The following is a 20,581-nucleotide window of genomic DNA, read 5'->3' as shown; positions in this document are numbered from 1 at the left end:
TCAGACTGTTGTCTCCAGGCCGGCAGCACCAGCATTGCCCGGGAACTTGTTAGAAATGAAGTTGTCAGGCCTCACCAAGAGCTACGGACCCAGAATCTCTGGGGGTGGGGAGGTGGGGGACAGTTTTAACAAGTGCTCTGGGGTGATTCTGACTCGTGCTCACTCAAGCTTATCGTGTTTACCAGTCTGTATACATGGCCTTGAGGGCTCCGATAATCCACTAAGCTTGATGTATCGGTTGAAACATGCAATGGCCATTGTTGAAGGTCATAATTGTGTAATGTTGGCCATTTCATACGGTTCAACAAATAGCTATTTTGTGTAAACCAGGATTTCTTAGACATTTTCTTGTTGGATCATTGACATTCTTTGTTGTGGGCAGCTGTCCTGTGCGTTGTAGGATGTTTAGCAGCATCCCTTGATTCCACCTACTGGATTATAGTAGCATCTCCCAAGTTGTGTTGATCAAAAATGTCGTCTGACATTGTCATACATGCCCTGGTCGTGGTGGGGGGAGCACTCCCGGCTGAGAACCACTACCTAACCCAGTTGCTTTTCCTGCTAAGCAGAATACCCAACACACCACCCAAATATATCCATTTTCCTCATCGGTGGGAGAAGGGCCAGTCATAAAAGCTAAGTTTACTTTCTGTAATTTATGTTTGATAGAGATTCTGGTGATTACAATTTAGCTTCACTTTCTTTTATATTTTTTCATGCCCTGTTTACAGTAAGCAGTGCCACCTAAAGATTATTTTCTTTTCTAATATTGTTGTCAAAGTTGAATGGCAATCTGATTTTGTTTCTGTAATTCACTCATTTTGCTTGGATGCCCAAAGGATTTCTACTTTTTCTTTAAAGTCCAACAGTATATCTCAGTGTTGGTTATGCTGGATTGATTTTTCTCAGGTATATGGTGTGCTCTTTTGAATCTTTTTTTCAATTCAAGAAGTTTTTTTTTTTTTAATAAGTTTTTTTTTTCAGGGTTTCTTTGCTTTGGTTTTCTTCTTTAGGGACTTCTATTAAAGTATGTTGGATCTTTGCCTGTCTTATATATCACTTTCTTTCAATTTTTTTTCCTTTCTCTCAAATCTTTTTAATTTTTTTTAATTTAAAAGTTGTCCTTTTTTCACCTTTTATTTTTCTTAATGCCTTATTGTATTCATTCACCCTTATGTTTTTTCTAGTTTAGTCTTTTCTGAAATATTTTTTGCTAGTTCTTTCCTGAGTTCTGTCACCTTGTTTTTTTCCTGAGTTCTGTCACATTATTTCTCAGTTTTCCTAATTATGATTCGTGTGCTTTTCCCCATATCTTATACATTTTCTTCATACTTTTTTTTTTTTTTTTTTTGCTTTTGGAGAAATAGGTTATTGTTGTTTTGTGGACATCTGTCTTTCATTGTCTTTAAGACTATTATTTCAGTCCTTGTTCTCTTTTTAAAAATAACTATATATGGAATTTGATCATGATCCTTATATATTTTTCATTTTTATGTGAAATTAGTTTCATAAACCTTAGAGGCAGGTGTGGTTCAGGATAGCTTTTCTAATTTCAGAATTCTAGATTCCGCTCCTTTTTTTTGTCATGTCAAAAAATGGGATGCCTTACTTTCTGAGGTTTATTGGTTCTGTTTCTCTACAGTACCTTTGTTTGGCCCTTCTCTTTCAGTTCTGTTCTGTTGTTTCTGTGCTGCTCAGTTTGAATTCTATTTCCTAGAACTTGTCTTCAATGTGGACTTTTGTTCTAGATGTTTTGAGAGTGCATGGGGATTAGCCTACTTCAGCCCCTTCAGATATTACTATGGATTCATCGAACTCCTCAGCTATTGGAATGTATAAAATCATTCACAGTGTTAGCTGCTGTCCAGACATGAATAGATTTTGGGTTTGTGTTGGAAATCTTATCATTTAGTTATGTTGTAGATGTCATGCATGAGTTTTAAATTTTACTCTCCTAATTGTTCTGTTTTTATGGGGAATTCAGGAATTTTCAAAAACTATGTCCACTGCTGCCATCTTCCTAGATGCCCTTCTACCAGTCTTCCTTTTTGTATTTATATACTTTATTTGGCACAGATTTATCAAAGTATTATTGATGTACAATGAACTGCACATATTTAAAATGTATGGCCTGATGATTTTGAAATACGTATATGCCATTGAAACCCTCATGTGACCAAGATAATAAATGTATTCATTACACCTGAAAGTTTTCTCATGCACCCTTGTAATTCCAACTTTATTTTTACCCCCTCATTCCTAGGCAACAACGGATCTGCTTTCTGTCATTATAGTTTAGTTTGCATTCTCTGTAATTTTACATAAATGGAATCATACAGTAGTATGTATTCTTTTTAGTATGGCCTCTTTCATTCAGCATAATTATTTTAAAATTCATCCATGTTGTGTATATCAACAGTTCATTTCTTTTTATTGCTAATAGTAATCTACTGTATGAACATATCACAATTTGATTATCTATCTGCCTGTTAGTGAATATTTGGGTTGTTTATAGTTTTTGTCTATTACAAAGAGAGCTGTGATGAATATTTGCGTTCAGGTATTTCTGTGGAGATATATAAAAATATATATATATATATATATATATTTTTTTTTTTTTTTTTAATTTCTCTTGGGTAGATATCTAAGAGTGGAAAATCTCAGTTGTTTGGTAGGTGTATGTGTGACCTTTTAAGACATTGTCAAACTTTTCCAAAGGGCTTCTACCATTTTACATTCCCACCATGGTGTGCTGTCTCATCCTTGCCAATATTTGGTATGTTCAGTCTTTATAATTGTTAGTCATTCTAGATAGGTAGTGGTTTCTTACTGGCGTTATACTTTGAGTGACTAATGATTAATTTTGTTTAGCATCTTTTTCATGTGTTTATTTGCCGTTTGCATGTTTGCTTTGATGAAAGTTTTGAAATCTTTTCTCCATTTATTATTGGGCGTTATTATTATTTGATTTGAGTTCTTTATATGTTCTAGATACAAGTTGTTTGTTAGATATATGTCTTGCAAGTATTACATGCCAGTCTATGGCTTGCCTTTTCATTTCTCGTAACAGTCCCTTTCAAAAACAAATGTTTTTAATTTTAAGTTCATTTTGTTGGTGTTTTCTTTTATGATTTATACCTTTTGTGTCCTGTTTAAGAAATATTTGTGAAACCCAAAGTCATTAAGATTTTCTGCTGAGATTTTCCTTTAGACGTTTTATAATGTTGGCTCTTACATTCAGGCCTGTGATCCACTTTGAGTTTATTTTTGTGTATGTTTCAGGTGGGGAGAGAGTCATTTTGTTTTGCATATGATTATCCATTTGTTCCAGCACCATTTATAGAAAAGATGATCATTTCCGCATTGTCTTGTCAACTTTGTCAAAAATTAATTGCCCATTTATGTTTGGGTTGATTTCTGCACTCTCTATTCTCTATTCTCTTTATTCTTTTGCATTGATTTATATACTAGTGCCTATCGTAGACCAGTGCCATGCTATCTTGTTTATTGTAGCCTTATAAAAAAATATTGAAACCAGATAGTATTAGCCCTGCAACTTTGTTCTTTTTCAAATTGATTTTGGCTATTCTAAATTCTTTGCATTTCCGTATAATTTTTAGAATAAGCTTGTTTATTTCTACAAAAAGCCTGCTGGGATTTAAATTTGGATCACGTTGAATACTTCAATTTGGAAAATTGACATCTTTACAGCATTGAGTCTTTAATCCTTGAGTGCTAAATCTCTCCCCATGTATTCAGGTTTCTTTATTTCTCTCAACATGTTCTGCAACTTTTGGTCTACAGATCTTTCACGTCTTTTACCAAATTTTCCAAATGTATTTCATATTCTTATGTTAATGTAAATTGAATTGCTATTTAAATTATTATTTATGATTTTTCTTTCCTACTATATAGAAATACAGTTGACGTTTACATATTGACCTTGTATCCTGCCATTCTGCTTGATTCACTTATTAGTTCTACTAGCTATTTTGTACAGTAGATTTTAATTTCTTCCTTTCCAATCCATAAGCCTTTATTTCTTTTTATTGCCTATTGCACTGGCTTAAACCGCCAACACAATGTTGATGTAAGTGTAACAGTGACAAGGGAGAAAGGATTCGTTCTTTTTTTTTTTAAATTACAGTTTATTGGGGATATTGTTCTGGAGATTGAGACATAGACAGCATTCATTCTTCCACCATTAAGTACAATGTTAGCTGTAAGTTTTTCATAGATGCCCGTTATCTGGTTGAAAAAGTTCCCTTCTATTTCTAGTTTATTGAGAGTTTGAACTCATGAGTGAATGTTGGGTTTGTCAGATTTCTACATCTGTTGAGACATTCATATGTGTTTTTTAAAAAATCTGTAATATTGATTGATTTTTTAAAAAAACTTTCATGTTTTTTAAAAAACCTTTTTATGTTGAGATAATTATAGACTCACATGTAGTTGTAAGAAGTGATACAGATACATACCCATGTGCCCTTTCCCCAGCTTCCCCTGTGGTAACATCTGGAGAAACTATGGTTCAATATCATAGGCAAGATACCGCCATTGATACAATCAAGACAGGTAAATTTCCATTACCCAGGACCCATCATGTTACACTTTCGTAGTCACATCTATTTCCTTCTTCCCCACCCAGTCTTTAACTCCTGGAAATCATGTAATTTGTTCTCCGTTTGTATAATTTTGTCATTTCAAGAATGGTATATGAATGGAATCATACAGTCTAACTTTGGGGGTTGGCTTTTTTCATACAGCATAATTCTCTGGAGATTCATCAGGTTTTGTGGCATCTATCAATTCTTTGTTCCTTTCTTTTTGCTGAGTGTCACTCCAAGGTGTGGATGTACCAGTTTGTTTAACCATTCACTCATTTAAGGGTATATAGGTTGTTTGTGTTTTGGCTCAAATAAAGCTGCTATAAATATTCATCCAGAGGTTGTTGTGTTTTTTTTTTGTGAACACAAGCTTTCATTTATTTGGGGTAAATGCCCAAGACTGCAGTTGTTTGGTTGTATATTGTTGCATGTTTAGTTTTTTAAGAAACTGCCAAATAGTTTTCTAGAGTGGCTGTTCCAGGCTACATTCCCACCAGCAATGAATGAGTGATGGTAAAATACCTTTTGCCCATTTTCCAATTGGTTTGTACGCTTATTATTATTGAGTTTTGAGAGTTTTAATTTTATTTTTTATTTAATTTTATTTTTTTAAACATTTTTTATTAGTTTCAGGTGCATAAAACAATGTAATGAGAGTTTTTATTTTTTAACGTCTTAGATCCGTGTCCTTTGTCAAACGTGGATTGCAAATATTTTTTCGAAGTCTGTGGCTTGTTTTTTTCATCCTCTTAACAGAGTCTTTTCGTGGTGCAAAAGTTTTTAATTTTGATGAAGTCCAATTTATCAATTTTTTCTTCAGACTTTTGGTCAAATTTAAGAACTCTTTGTTTAGCTTTAGATCTAGAAGATTTTCTCCTAAAATTTTTTTTCTAAAAGTTTTATAGTTTTAGGTTTTTGGAAGATGTAAGTTTGTAATTCATTTTGAGTTAATGTGAGACTTAGGTCAAGGTTTTCTGTTTGTTTTTTAACTATTGGTGTCCAGTTGCTCCAGCACCTTTGGCTGAAGAGACTGTATTTCCTTCATTGAATTGCCTTTGTACCTCTGTCAAATATCAGTTGGGCATATTTGTGGAGGTCTAGTTCTGAATTCTCTCTTCTGTTCCATTGATTTATGTGTCTATCCCTCTGCCAGTACCGTGCAGTCTTGGTTATTGTAGCGATATAATGTCTTAAAATTGAGTAGACAGGTTCATCCCACTATATCCTTTTTTAAAATTTGTTTTTAGCTCTTCTAATTTTGTTTCCATATAAGTTTTAGAAAAATACTACGTCTATGTCGTGCAGGGGAACCTGCTCGCTGCACCATGTGTCACGCAGGGAGTCACGCGGGGTGTCATGCGGGGCCTCTGCTCCCGCTCTCCACACAAGAGCACAGGACATGGTGAGGCCAAAAAGGAACACCCATGGAGCCATAGATAGGGGAGTCATACCACTACAGTCTCACTGGCGGCTGGGTTGGAGACACAGGAAGCAGGAGCCACACAATCCGCAGCCTGCCATCTGCTTTTCTGCCAACTGACCAACCCCCTTGGCTAACTGCAATCCGCGCTTGCTAGCTCAGCCACCATCTTCTTGCTAGCCCCCATTTTCTGCTAGTGTAGCCACGGCAGTTATATTCATGGTCAGTGGCTCACTGGTTACAGCTGACAGCCAACTAGCCACAGCTGATGGCCATCTCATCACAGTTGATGGCCATTTACTACCTGAGCCAGCACTTTCCACGTGAGGCTGAGAGCCTGGAAACTGCACTCCTGGCTCTGTCCCCACAGTCTCCCAGAAATCTTACTGGGATTTTGATAAGAATTGTGTTAAACCGGTACACTGATTTGGGAGAATTGACATCTTCACATAGCGTATTATGTCTCTCTAATTATTTAGATCTTTGAATTCTTTCATTAACATTATGTAGTTTTCAGCATATGAGTCTTGTACTTTTGCTAGTATTTTATTTTTTGAGTGATTGTAAATGGTATTGTGTTTTTAATTTCAGTGGTTATGTGTTGGATTTTGTCAAATGTTTTTTCCGCATTGATTCATATGATCATGTCACATTCTTCTTCTTTAATCTGTTAACATGGTGGATTACACTGGTTTTGAATATTGAACCAGATTGGCATCCCTGGAGTAAGTCCCGTTTGTTCATGGATAATTCTTCCTTTTATATATTATTACTGTATTTTATTTGCTAATGTGTTAAGGATTTTACATCTATATTCATGAGAGATTTTCTTTTATAGGTTTCTTTGTTTTTTGTTTTTGCATCATTTTGATATTGATGTAATATCAGGTTCATAAAATGATTCAGGAAATGTTCTCATCTGTTCGGGTTTTTGGAAGAGATCATGTAGAATGGTGTTAATTCTTCATTAAATGCTTGGTAGAATTCTCCAGTGAAAATATCGGGGCCTGGAGATATTATTTTAGGAATTTTAAAATATGAATTCAACATCCTTAATAGTTGTATGTGTATTCAAATGATGTGTTTCATGTTGGGTGAGTTGTAGCAGTTTGTGTTTTGTGAGGAGTTCGTCCATTTTGTCCAAGTAGTCAGATTTGTATGTAAAATTATTTGTAGCATTCTCTTATTATCCTGTGATGTCTTCAGGATTTGTAGTGATAGCCTCTCTTTCAACCCTGATGTTGGTAATTTGTGTCTTTCGTTTTTTCTTTGTCAGTCTAGCTAGAGGTTCGTCAACTTTATTGATCTTTTAAAAGAACCAGGTCTTTGTTTTATTTCTCTATTGTTTTGTTTTTATTTAATTAATTTCTGCTCTTTATTATTGCCTTCTGCTTGCATGGTGATTATTTGTTCTTCTAGGTTCTTGAGGTGGAAGGTTGAATTATTGATTTGAAGTTTTTTCCTTTTTGTAATGGGGAAATTTAGTGTTACACATTTCTCTGCACTACTTCATCTGTGTCCCACAAATTGTGATATGTTGTATTTCATTTTTATTCAGTTCAGTGCTATAGTTAAAGTTTTCATTGGGATTTCTTGTTTGACCCATGGATTATGTAGAAATGTGTTATTTGGTTTCCAAGAATTTGGAGATTTTTCTGTTATTTTTCTATTATACATTTTAAGCTTAATTCCAGTGTGGTCAGAGAAAGCTCCATATGATTTTAATTTTTAAAAATTGAATGAGGATTGTTTTATGGCCCAGGATGTGGTCTTTCTTGATGTATGTTCTTTGGGCACTTGAAAGAACGTGTATGCTGCTGTTGTTCGATGGAGTGTTCTGTCAGTATTAATTAGATCTTGTTGGTTGATGGAATAGTTGAATTGTTCCATATCCTTGATTTTCTGTTTAATTGTTCCATCATTTGTTGACAGAGGGGTGTCCAAATTTCTGCCTGTGTATTTGTCTGTTTCTCCTTTGAATTTTGTCAGTTTTTGTTTCACATATTTTGTAACTCTGGTGTATACACAGTTAGGATTGCTATGTCTTCTTGGTGGATTACCTCTTTTACTATTGTATAAAATCCCTGTCTGTCTCTGGTGATTTTCTTTTCTCTGAGGTCTACTTTATCTGATACTGATATATAGCCAGTCCTGCTTTCTCTTGATTCACAATTCTATGATGTATCATTTTCTGTTCTTTACTTTCAATCTGCTGATATTGTTATATCTGAAATTAGTTTATTATAGGCTGCAATTAGTTGAGTTACTCATATGTTTTTAATCTACTTCACCAATCTCTGTCTTTTAACTGATATATTTAGACTATTTCCATTTAATGTAATTATTGGTATATGGGGCTTAAATCTGCTATTTCATTCTTTTTTGTTTGTTTCATCCATGCAGTGTTTTGTCTTCGCATCTGTGATGTATTAGAGATCACATATTTTTTTCCTAATTGCAAAGTTAGTGAATAGAATTCATTGAATGTTCAATGTTAAATATTACTGATATCAATTCATCCAGTGAGCCATGCATTCATTCATCCTTTTAAAAGACATTTACCGACCTTGTAGTCTGGGCCAGGCATTGTCATGTGAAACAGTACTTTTTCAGATATTTCTCTTCTCTCTCACTTCTTTAGTAGTGTATTTGTTTCCATAGGCTACTGTAGTGAATTACCATGAACTGGATGGCTTAAAACAACAGATTTTATTTTCTTACAGTTCAGGAGGCTAGAAGTCTGAAATCAGTATTACTGAACCAAAATCAAGGTGTAAGCAGGGCTCTAGGAGAGAATCTTTGCCTCTTCCAGCTTCTGCTGGTCGTCAGCATTCTCTGACTGGTGGCAGCATCACTCCAATGTCTGCTCTGTGCTCAGATTGCTTTCTATTCTGTTGTTTTTCTCCTTCGAGTATCTCTTAAGGACACTTGTTATTGGGTTTATAGCCTACCTAGATAATCCAGGATGATTGCTTTATCTCGAGATCCTTTTTCAAATTAAGATAACATTCATAGGTTCCAGAATTAGAATGTGGACATTTATGGGGGGCTGCCATTCAACCCAGTACAAGTACCATATTGCCCCGAAAATAAGACCTAGCCAGACCATCAGCTCTAATGCGTCTTTTGGAACAAAAATTAATATAAGACCCAGTATTATATTATATTATATCATATTATATTAAAAAACCTGGTCTTATATTATGTAAGACCCAGTCTCATATTATATTAAAATAAGACCAGGTCTTATATTAATTTTTGCTCCAAAAGACGCATTAGAGCTGATTGTCTGGCTAGGTCTTATATTTGGGGAAACACGGTAGTATTTTTATATGCAACTTTAATTTCCATTTTGATCTTCTCTCCATCTTGGTATGGGTCCCATATTTCAGTCCCTTCTCCTTTCCCTCTTGATTTTGTCTTTTAAAGTATTTACTTAGAGAGTGGTGAGAATAGTGGAATGATTGTGCTGACCTGTATTTCACAGCTTACTGTACCGCAACAGAGAAAAAGCCTTTCTTCACAGCAGGGCAGTTTCGATTAGAATCAGAATATGCTTCTTATTAACAGAACTTATAAGACTCTGAAGCAAATAAATATAATACTTAAAGAGACTTCAAACAAGCAAACATGTTAAGGTGTTACCCGTATATAGTGACAAATAGTTCCATTTGAAGAGCTAAGTAAAAATAATTTTAATTAAGATAAATACTATGGCATTATCAATTAACATTTAAATTGGGGTATCAGTTAAGAATAGGTGGACTTTCCCTCTGAGATGGTACCATATTTACTAGTTACACACACACACACACACACACACACACACACACACACACCGGGGGTGCCAAAAAAATGTATACACGTGACTTGTATTCATCTTTTGTTATTGGTATATATTGAGCATTACAATTTTAATACAGTGTTTTCCTTTCTTAAAATGTGTGTATACATTTTTTTGGCATCCTCTGTATATGTACATATGGGGGTGCCAAAAAAATATATACAAGTGGATACTTCGGTCAGCGTTGCTCAAGCAGTAGTTCGCCGTAATCAGTAGTGTCTGGACACTGATGGTAACCACTTTGAGCATCTCTTGTAATTGCAGAAGTCAAACGTGACTTGTATTCATCTTTTGTTATCAGTATATATTGAGTATTACAATTTTAATACAGTTTTCCTTTCTTTTAAAAACAAACAATTGTTTTGCATGGAAATGTTTTTTTCTGAAGAATCTGAACACCTTTTTAAGGTGTTTGGATCACTAGAATATCACTGACATTATTTTGGTAAAGCCTTAGTGACCTAATGAATGTTATGTCGAAAAGGTACTGTATAAATTATACCTTACTGACCTTTAAAAATTTTGAATTTGTCTTTAAAAAGTTTCTGGCAACCGTAGAATCATTCTGTTACTACAGGTAATTTCATTGTACCAGAAGGAAGTTGTTGTATGATCTGCTGTAGTTGATTTTGTTGCTTTCCCTGCTGCTGTTATGGTTATTAATATTTTACCATAATGAAATTTTACCATTCATATTTTTATAAAGTACAGCAAATTGACAGGTCACAGAAAAAAATGAGATAGAATTTTAAAGTAAGTATTTAACAATAGACTTCAAGACTTTGAGACTTGAGATATGTATATAGATAATCTTGTTTTAGCATAAGCATAATTAATATTTTCATGCATTTGTTATAAATTTAGTTAATGAAATTTCAGTTGTGTTTTTTTAATATCAAAGTGATGTATTTAAAGTTTAAACTTTGTCAAAGTCTGCTTATCATTAAAAACAGTCATTTTCAAATTAACCCTTACTTTTTATAATCATAAACCAGGAATTCGGCTAATATTTACAAATTTTAAATTTGTGTTTTCTTTGTAAGTGCTGGTCAAGATATCCAAGGAACAAGTGTGATTGCAAATCTTCCGTATTTGATGCGACAGAATCCTGCTGAGACACTGCGGAGAGTCTTGCCAAAAGTTAGAGTAAGTTGGTGTGAAATAAGATATGAATTTACCATTTTTTTTAAGAAGCATGTCGTCATTTCAGAGCTTTTGATGGCTGATCTTTTGCACTTAATCACCGAATGGAGGAAGCATTATGATACACATTTTGAATTATGATGAAAATATGTAGGGAAATTAGCTCATGGAAATGGAGAAATCCAGGTCGTAAGCTGTAAAGATTTCTTTAGTCATTTTCTGAGTAGACACATTTTAGCAAAGTTAGCTTTTCAGTAGCTTGGAAAAAAATCTTAGTCTCACATTCATAGCTATCTTACTTGGTATTCTGTCAACTTAAATCTATATTAATAGTATTCTATCACATTGATTGTATAATTTAACTGATATTCCTAATAATGACCATATGGTGACATCTAAAGAATCATCGAATAAAGATTGAATGGTGGTCATCACAATTTTAGTTCTATTTTTATTTTCTTGCTTCCTAAATTCTTCAGGATTAGTTTTCCTGCTTTAAACAACAGTATTTGATCTACTATAATGTTCTTTCCTTTATTTAATACTTGTTGATAATATATAATATTAAATATTTAATAGACAATATTTATTATTTCTTTGTACCTGTGTGCAAAGTGCTGTTCTTTGTAAGAACTTGAATGAACAAAACAGACAACAGTCTATGTGTCCTTAGGGAGCTTGCTTACTAGTGGGCTCAGGGAGGTTACACGCTAATGGGAGCATGTTTGCTAACAGTGAGTTTTGTATGCTTTGGCTTTCTCTTTGGTTATAACTTTTTCATAGTTAAAAAGTTTATTTATACATGTCTACTGTAATTATTAGTGTGTCCTTGTGTTTTATTTTTAGGCATGTATAGCATGGTTGGTTCCAGTTACTGTGATTTATATCAGAAATGTATCATGTTATTTTTACAAGATGCCTGTATTTCTATGTAGGCAATATGAATATTTTTACAAATTAAAATGGTGAATTGAGATGTTTGTTTTAGCTTTGTATGTGATTCAAAAGTGAGTCAAGCCTTTTATTACCTATTTTTCTCAGAATCATGCCATAATTTCAATAGAATTAAGTCTACATAGCCCAGGTTTAATTTTATATTAACTTCAGTGATATTAACTGACCTAAGTTTATTAGCATGACACCGGAAATGCCAGTTAAACAATAGTGGAAGGGTTAGGACTTCTTGACTACAGAGTTATTTGTATGTCAGCTAATTAGATTTAAAGCTAAAAATATGGAGCATGCTACACACTGTGTTGAACAGGCTAAATCTGGTCCATAGACAACATACCGAATGTCTCAAGTTTCATAAAGTAAAAATAAAAGATGAAGAATAGAGAGTAGTGACCTTCAAATTATTTTGAAAAAAGCCTTTTTCTAATGCGGGTATAGTAGTCAATTAAATAGTAAGTCCTGCAAATCTTAATTTCATGGGTGTGTGTAAAGAATATTATACACTCATACATAGGATATATTTATACAAAGAATCAAATGTATCTGCTGAAACTATATAATTATAAAGATTTTTTAATAAGCTTTTAAAGTAATAAAAATTAATCCATAATATTAAAGACTTACTGAATGAATGGGTACTATAAAGAAAATATATACTAATAAATATGTACTGAGAAAACCATTACTCAATGCTGAATGATTTTATTCATTTCTTGAGTTAATCAGCAAGCAGTTGTTTACTTAGGTCACTTACCTTGCCATGTACAAAATAGACACAGAAAAGGTGGAAGACAGTCCCAAGTTAGATTCTATGTCAGGAAGGCCTAAAGCTATGGAAAAAAGTTAAAGAACAAGCAGAGTATTTAATTGTATGATTCTGACATTCTGTAAAAATGCTGAAGAATGAAGCAACTGGGAAAGACTCAATGGCGGCAATAATTATGTCTTTTATAGAGAATTTACTATATAATGTAGGCAGCTAAACATTTAAGTAACCCTGTGTCAAATTGTAAGGCCTATGTTTAAGTGTAAATCACTTTCAAATCATTGTGTTCAGACATTGTTAAATTTATTGGCACTCAGGGTTAGCACCTTCTTCAATTCTGCCTTGCTTCTGTGAGGGATTACTTTCAAGTGATAAAACCATGGCATAAATCACACATAGCCACTTGATTCACTTGTGCTATGGTCACAATTTCTTAATTTTATGAAGAAGCAATCTTGCAATACAAGTGAGCATTTAATAATAATGGCATTCTCATTCATTTGTAAGTATTTACTGAGTACCTCCCATGCACCAGGCACTGTTCTAAGCACTGAGAAAATAAGGGTGAACAAAACAGAGAACTTGCCCTCAAGGAGGTGACAGTCTAGAGTGGGGAAAGAGACATAAACTGAGTAAGTGAGTGTACAGAATAGGATAAAGTGACGGGGGACCTGCTGTGCATTGGGAGGACATGGAAAACCTCTTTGAGGAACTGAAAACTGAAGGAGAGGAGGAAGCAGACACTTGGGGGCAGGAATGAGTGGTCCATGCAGAGCGAGCAGCAGATAGCCCCGAAGAAGAAGGAGCTTGGTGCAATGGAAAGAGGCATGTACGGTCGGAAACCCGTGGTAGGGGTGGGTGTGATTTCAAAAGGTGTTAGAGTGATAGTAAGCGACAGAGCATGAAGAGCTCTTCTTTCTTAGGCTGGTGGAAAACGACTGACGGCTTTCAGCAGAGCAGTGACTTACCCCGTTTATATTTTACAGTGATCATTTTGGTACTTGTGTGGAGAGTGGATTGGACTGGGAGAATCAGGAAGCTACAGCCCAGGTCCTCATGATATTTGAAGGTGTCTTGGATTAGGGCAGCCAATTCAGACAGTAGAGAGGAGTGGATGTACCTGAGTCACATTCATCGAGGTAGAATGAACAGAACTTCATAGCGGATGGGATGTGGGAAGCGAGAGCTACTTTCCAGATTTCTGGCTTGAGCATCCAGATGGTTCTGCTGGTTTTGAGTATGTTGGTTGATAACGTTTATTAAATCCATGGGGGAAAATAGTTTGAGTACTTACTAATACTAATCATTCTATGAGTGATTTACTTTTAGAAAATTTAAAGATATGAACGAACAATAGATATTTTATGTAAGAAGCTGATCATCCCAAGATTCTTCCCACATTTATAGCAGTAGTATAAGCAACTTTTGAACTCACTACCTAGCTTTACCTTAAAGAACATCAGATAAAGTGAGGATGGAGATTTTTCTGGCTTTAGGAATTTATAAAATTTCACCAATGATATTTTTATTTTTCAATTCTTGGGGGTTTTATTATATTTGTGTTTCATCCTTAGAATAATATATTAACTGAAAAATGGCTTTTTAAAACAGGTTGCTATTGTCACTGTTTTTAGAAATAAAGGAATTCGAGGTTAAAAATAAAATGGCAGATATAGTCAGGATTAGAACTGAGCTAATCCATAGCATTTCTGCAATTTACTTTCTAAGTTTTATCTGAAGTAGACAATGGATGATAGTGCAATTAGGTAAATCATTTTAAGATTGAATTTAAATAAGAATCCAGAAAGGAAATATTTTGACTTTCAATTTAAATTCCCTAAATATGGAGACACTTTTAAGTATGGCTGTTATATCCATGTTATATGATTTAATCCTAGGGTATTCCTTTAAAAGAGAAATACATTTTTTCTTGTGGTCTTTATTAAGTTTGAATTCTTTTCCACAGTATATTAAATTGAAATCTTAGATGTTAGATTTCAATATTTGACTTGAAATTCTGGTTATATAGAAGTAAAAGAATTTGATTGCCAAGATAAATTTCTAAAATACTGTGTTCCTTATAAAATTTAAAATGGTAATATCGGTGACTTCTTTGTAATGAAGTGCAAAAATAGTCTCCACCTGTTGAGTTGTTGAGTCCTTTTAATTGTTTTCTTCATTTATTTTAGGAACCAAAATATATGGCATAAAATTACATAATAGAAAATCTACAATGTCAGAAACGGATAAAAATCACTGTAGCTAACATTCATTGAGGTCTTGCTATATGTCAGGCACTGTAGTCTGTCAAACATTTTATGTATTTTTTATCTCTTTGAATGCTCATAGCAAATCTATAAGTTGAAAGAGGAAAAAACAAGTTAGTTGAGTAACTTGTCCCAAGTCACAAAGCCAGCAAGCGGTGTGATGATTTTGAACAGGAGGTCTGAGTCCTGAGTCCTCCTTCTTAACCACTACACAAACTTTTCATTAGCCAGTAATGACTGTAACAGATTTATAATGTGTAATTTTACTTCTCAAGCCTAGTCAGCTCTTGTCTGGTTACTACAGCAGTCTCCTCGCTGGACCTAGTGCTTCTACTTTGCCCCCTCGAGCCCTCTCTGCAGGGAGATAATTTATTTATTTGGGAACAATCTACAATATACATTCTTTTACAAATAAAATTGTACAATGTGATGATTTAATGTGTGTGTGTGTGTGTATATATATATATATATATATATATATATATATATATATACACATTAAATCATCACGTTGTACAAATTTATTATCACAATTAAGTTAATTAATGCTTTGATCATCTCACATACCTGTTTCCTGGGAAATAAGACCTAGTCAGACAATCAGCTCTAATGCGTCTTTTGCAGCAAAAATTAATATAAGACCCGGTCTTATATTATATAAGACCGAGTTTTATATTATAGTAAAATAAGACCAGGTCTTATATTAATTTTTGCTCCAAAAGACGCATTAGAGCTGACTGTCTGGCTAGGTCATATTTTCGGGGAAACATGGTAGTTACTTTTTATTCTTCAGAGAGATCTTTTAAAAGCGTCAATCCCATCTCGATGTCTTCATGAAGATTACTTAAGAGGTGTGATAGGCAGAGTTATGGCCTCCCAAAGATATCAGGTCCTCATCCCTGGAACCTAGAAATGTCACCTTATTTGGAAAAAGTTTTTGCAGTTGTGGTTAAGCATGTTGCGATATTAGAGAGATTATCCTGGATTTTCCAGGTGGACCCGAAATGCCATGTCTCCTTGTAAGAGGACAGCAGAGAGAGATTTGGCACAGACATAGAGGGGAGGGCCATGTGAAGATGGAGGCAGAGATTGGGGTGACGCAGCTACAAGCCAAGGGATGCCAGCAGCCCCTGGAAGCTAGACGAGGCAAAGCACAGATTTTACTCTAGCGCCTCCGGAGGGAGTGTGGCTTTGCCAACACTTTGATTTGGGCCTAGTGCTACTGATTTAGGACTTATGGCATCTAGAACTGAGAGAATACATTTCTGTTGTTTTAAGCACTCATTTTGTGCTCATTTACTGCCTGCAGCCACAGAAAACTAATACAAGAGGCTTCCCATTTCAGTAGAATAAAATTCCTCGCCATGCCCCTAAATGAGCCGTCTAGCTTTCTGACCTCATCACCTACCGTTCTTTCCCCCGTTTCCATAAGGGCAGAATCTCTGTCAGTCTGGTTTACCACGGTAGCCCCGGAACCTGGAACACTGCTTGGCAAATAGTAAGCGCTCAAAAATTATTTTGAAATGAGCATTGATTAAACTTAATATTCTGAGACAGTAAGTGTCTGTCTGAAAGACCAGTGATACATTGGCCTGATCCACTGATGGCATTCTTGGATGAGCAGTAAAAACAGGACATCAGTGGGGTGATAGAATGCTGATCTGTGTTCCTAGAGAGACCTTTTGGGAGGAGTGGGAGAAAGATACACTATGGGGAAAGGATAAAAGATACATGATTAATCGATATGAAATTTGATCATTTGAGATCAGTAAATGGTGGTGGACCAATCTTTTGATTCTGAAAGGATTCATTCGTTCAATGTATATTAATTTTGTGTGACTTTCTTTTCATTTATAGAAATAATAGAAAAATATCATACATTTCTCCAAGTGTGATTTTATTAGAGTATTTTGTATCTACTGAATATAGGTAGATGTTTTTTTAAAAGCTCTAATTTTTCAGATTTTTATAGAAAGGCTTTACTGTGTAAATAATGATATTTGTGAATAAAAAGCTTAACTTTACTTACTCTGTAAGTCCTATTTCAAGTGGCACAGATACGTGGATAAGCAATAATAACACGAGGGACTGTTACTGTGGGCCAGGCACTGTGCTTAATGCTATAGATACATCCTTTTAAAGTCTTTATAGCAATTCCACATGATGTATTTATTGTTATTTTACAGTTGAGAAAATCCAGACCTAAAAAATTCAGTGTTTGACTAGGAATACTTTTGGGGAGGTTTCTAGGAAGCCTGGAATTAAACGATTTATTCTTACAGTTCACCAAGAATAATAAAAAATAGCCTTAACTAAAGGAATTAAATCGCACAAGCTGGTGATGCAGATTGCTTTTTTCTTTTGTTTGCAGCTCAAAAATAAAAGTACCTGTCTTTTTCACCATAGGTGATGTTTTCTGAGATAAGTTAAAAGTTAAACTCTGAGAAAAGCAAAGGGATTTTGTAAAAGAAACACGTTTATAATAAACAGAACATGATGTCTCAGACACCGCATAGGTTATACAAAGCCCACAGTGGAGTACAGTATTCTATTGACAGGCCAAACATTTAGGGACATTGTGATGTGAAGGAAGGTGAGGAAGAAAATGAAATCATTCCTATAATGTAAGTTGATGTAAAACAATGATCAGGATCAGAATCGACCTTACTAGGAGGTTTTATGAGCTAGGAAGCGTAAAACTATGTAACTATTTTTCTAGTAGTGGTATTAACCAATGGAATTAGAGAGCATGAACAGATGACACAAATTACTCTTTGTTCAGTGGTTCACATCTCAAAAAAAAAAAGTATCTTGATCGCAATGCATTTTGAAAATAATGTCTGTGTTATGTCTTTCTCTTTTTTATGTGTATCTATTTGTGTTTAAGGACAAAGTTGGTCAACACCATTATTATTTTACAATAGTGATTAAATTTAATGGAAAGATTTACTGGGCATATATAAAACGTTATATTTACTAGTATTGCTAATAGACCTAAAAATATTGCCTTCCAGTAAATTCTAGTGGAGACCACTGTTCTCATATGGATTTCTCAGTCATTCAATCATTTGTTATTTTTACGCTGCTTACAATAAAAATGAACTGGAACTTCTGAAATTCTTAATTCAAGAATCTTTTGTTTCTGTGGAAATGGGACCACTGTTACTACTTGAATACAGTTTCTGACTTTAGGGATTTGAGTGATATGAAGGATCATTTATAGATATTTTTATTTACAACCCTTGCAAAATTATAAAACAAAGATATTCACATACTCCACTGTAATAAAGGTATGTGCTGTTTGATTTAAAACCTTATAGATTAAGTAAGCTTCTGGAAGTGTGGTGAACTAAATATCCTAGAAAAATTTCCAAAATCAGAACATCTAGAAAGTCTGGACAAAGTACAATAAATATTCTTTGAAATGCATAATTAAGCTTGTAAGAGAGTAAGGGATTTTCAGGGCTCAATAACTAAACTGCCAGTTTCACGTCTACTTAGACTGCAGGCATGTGCAAGAAAGCATCACTCTCATTTTAAAATAGTGGGTTAGGCACAAAAACCATACAATTATGATTTTTCTTGAGCTTACCAGAGGTGGTCACAAGGCAATCAAGTACACTGAATTCAGAAGACCAGCAGCTCCTCTGAGGAAGATGGGACACAGGGACACAGACTTTTTTTTTAATTAAAGTTTACTGGGGTGACAATTGTTAGTAAAGTTACATTTCAGGTGTACAATTCTGTAATACATTATCTATATCTCACTTTGTGTGTTCACTACCCAGAGTCAGTTCTCTTTCCATCACCATATATTAGACCCCATTTACCCTCCTCTAGAGCCCCCTTCCACCATTACCCTCTGGTAACCCCTGAACTATTGTCTATGTCTATAAGTTTTTGTTCCTTCATTTGTTTGTCCTGTTCTTTTGTTGTTTTCGGTTTTATATACCACATATCAGTGAAATCATATAGTTCTCTACTTTTTCTGAATGGCTTATTTCGCTTAGAATTATAATCTCAAGATCCATCCATGTTGTTACAAGTGGTCCTATTTCATCTTTTCTTACCGCCGAATAGTATTCCATTGTGTATATGTACCACAACTTTTTTATCCATTCATCTATCGAATGCCATTTTGGTTGTTTCCTTGTCTTGGTCACCGTAAATAAAGCTGCAATGCACATTGGAGCACATATGTCTTTATGGATAAATGTTTTCAGATTTTTTGGGTAGATACTCAGGAGAGTCATATGGTAATTCTGTTCGTAATTTTTTGAGGAACCTCCACACTGCCTTCTATAGCGGCTGCACCAGTCTGCATTCCCACCAACAGTGTATGAGGGTTCCTTTTTCTCCACAGCCTCTCCAACACTTGTTACTATTTGTCTTGTTAATGATAGCAATTCTAACCGGGGTGAGGTGATATCTCATTGTGGTTTTTATTTGCACTTCTCTGATGATTAGTGATGTTGAGCATTTTTTCATGTCTATTGGCCATTTGTATGTCCTCTTTGGAGAAATGTCTCTTCAGGTCCTCTGCCCATTTTTCAACTGGGTTGTTTGTTTTTTGGTTGTTGAGTTGTGTGAGTTCCTTGTATATTTTGGATATTAGTCTCTTACGGAGGCACTGTTTGCAAAAATCTTCTCCCATTCAGTTGGTTACCTCCTTATTTTGTCAATAGTTTCTTTTGCTGTGCAGAGAAGCCTTTAAGTTTGATATAGTCCCATTCAGTTATTTTAGCTTTTACTTCCCTTGCCTTTGGAGTCAAATTCATAAAATGCTCTTTGAACCCAAGGTCCATAAGTTTAGTACCTATGTTTTCTTCTATGCAGTTTATTGTATCAGGTCTTATGTTTAGGTCTTTGATCCATTTTGAATTAATTTTGGTACATGGTGACAGCAGTCCAGTTTCATTCTTTTGCATGTGGCTTTCAATTCTCTCAGCACCATTTAGTGAAGAGGCTGTCTTTTCTCCATTGTATGTTTTTGGCTTCTTTGTAGAAAATTATCTGTCCGTATTTATGTGGGTTTATTTGTTCTCAATTCTATTCCATTGGTCTATGTGTCTGTTTTTCTGCCAGTACCGTGCTGTCTTGATTATTGTTGCCCTATAGTACAAGCTAAAGTCAAGGAGTGTGATACCTCCAGCATTGTTGTTTTTTCTTAGGATTGCTGTGGCTATTCAGGGTCTTTTGTGGTTGCATACGAATCTGATGATTTTTTTGTTCTATTTCTTTAAAAAATGCCATTGGAATTTTGATGGGGATTGCATTAAGTCTGTATATTGCTTTGGGTAATATGGCCATTTTAACTATGTTGATTCTTCCAATCCATGAGCATGGAATGTCTTTCCATTTCTTTGTGTCTTCTTCAATTTCTTTTAAAAATGTCTTACAGTTTTCAGCATATAAGTCTTTCACATCCTTGGTTAAGTTTATTCCTAGGTATTTTATTCTTTTTGTTGCAATTGCAAAAGGAATTTTTTTTCCTTTTTCTGAGATTTCGTTATTAGTGTATATGAATGCAGTGGACTTTTGTATATTCATTTTGTAGCCGGCAATTTTACTGTATTCGTT

At 34.5% G+C, this 20,581-nt stretch overlaps 1 protein-coding gene across 6 annotated transcripts in view; it reads left to right on the top strand.

The window, feature by feature from the left end:
• PPP4R4 (protein phosphatase 4 regulatory subunit 4) overlaps nucleotides 1-20,581 on the top strand; it is a 100,867-nt gene that overhangs the window by 24,080 nt on the left and 56,206 nt on the right. For 4 of the 6 annotated variants that reach the window (XM_074326992.1, XM_074326994.1, XM_074326993.1 and 1 more), the window contains exon 3: nucleotides 10,915-11,017. The exons of the other annotated variants lie outside the window; for them this stretch is intronic. In XM_074326992.1, coding sequence (XP_074183093.1) covers nucleotides 10,915-11,017 — 103 coding nt within the window. The remainder of the gene's footprint in view (nucleotides 1-10,914; nucleotides 11,018-20,581) is intronic. 6 annotated transcript variants of the gene reach the window in all.

The sequence above is a fragment of the Rhinolophus sinicus genome, linkage group LG03 (genome assembly GCF_036562045.2).
Source record: "Rhinolophus sinicus isolate RSC01 linkage group LG03, ASM3656204v1, whole genome shotgun sequence".
Taxonomy (NCBI): domain Eukaryota; kingdom Metazoa; phylum Chordata; class Mammalia; order Chiroptera; family Rhinolophidae; genus Rhinolophus; species Rhinolophus sinicus.
This window is presented reverse-complemented; position numbering and strand designations above follow the sequence as displayed.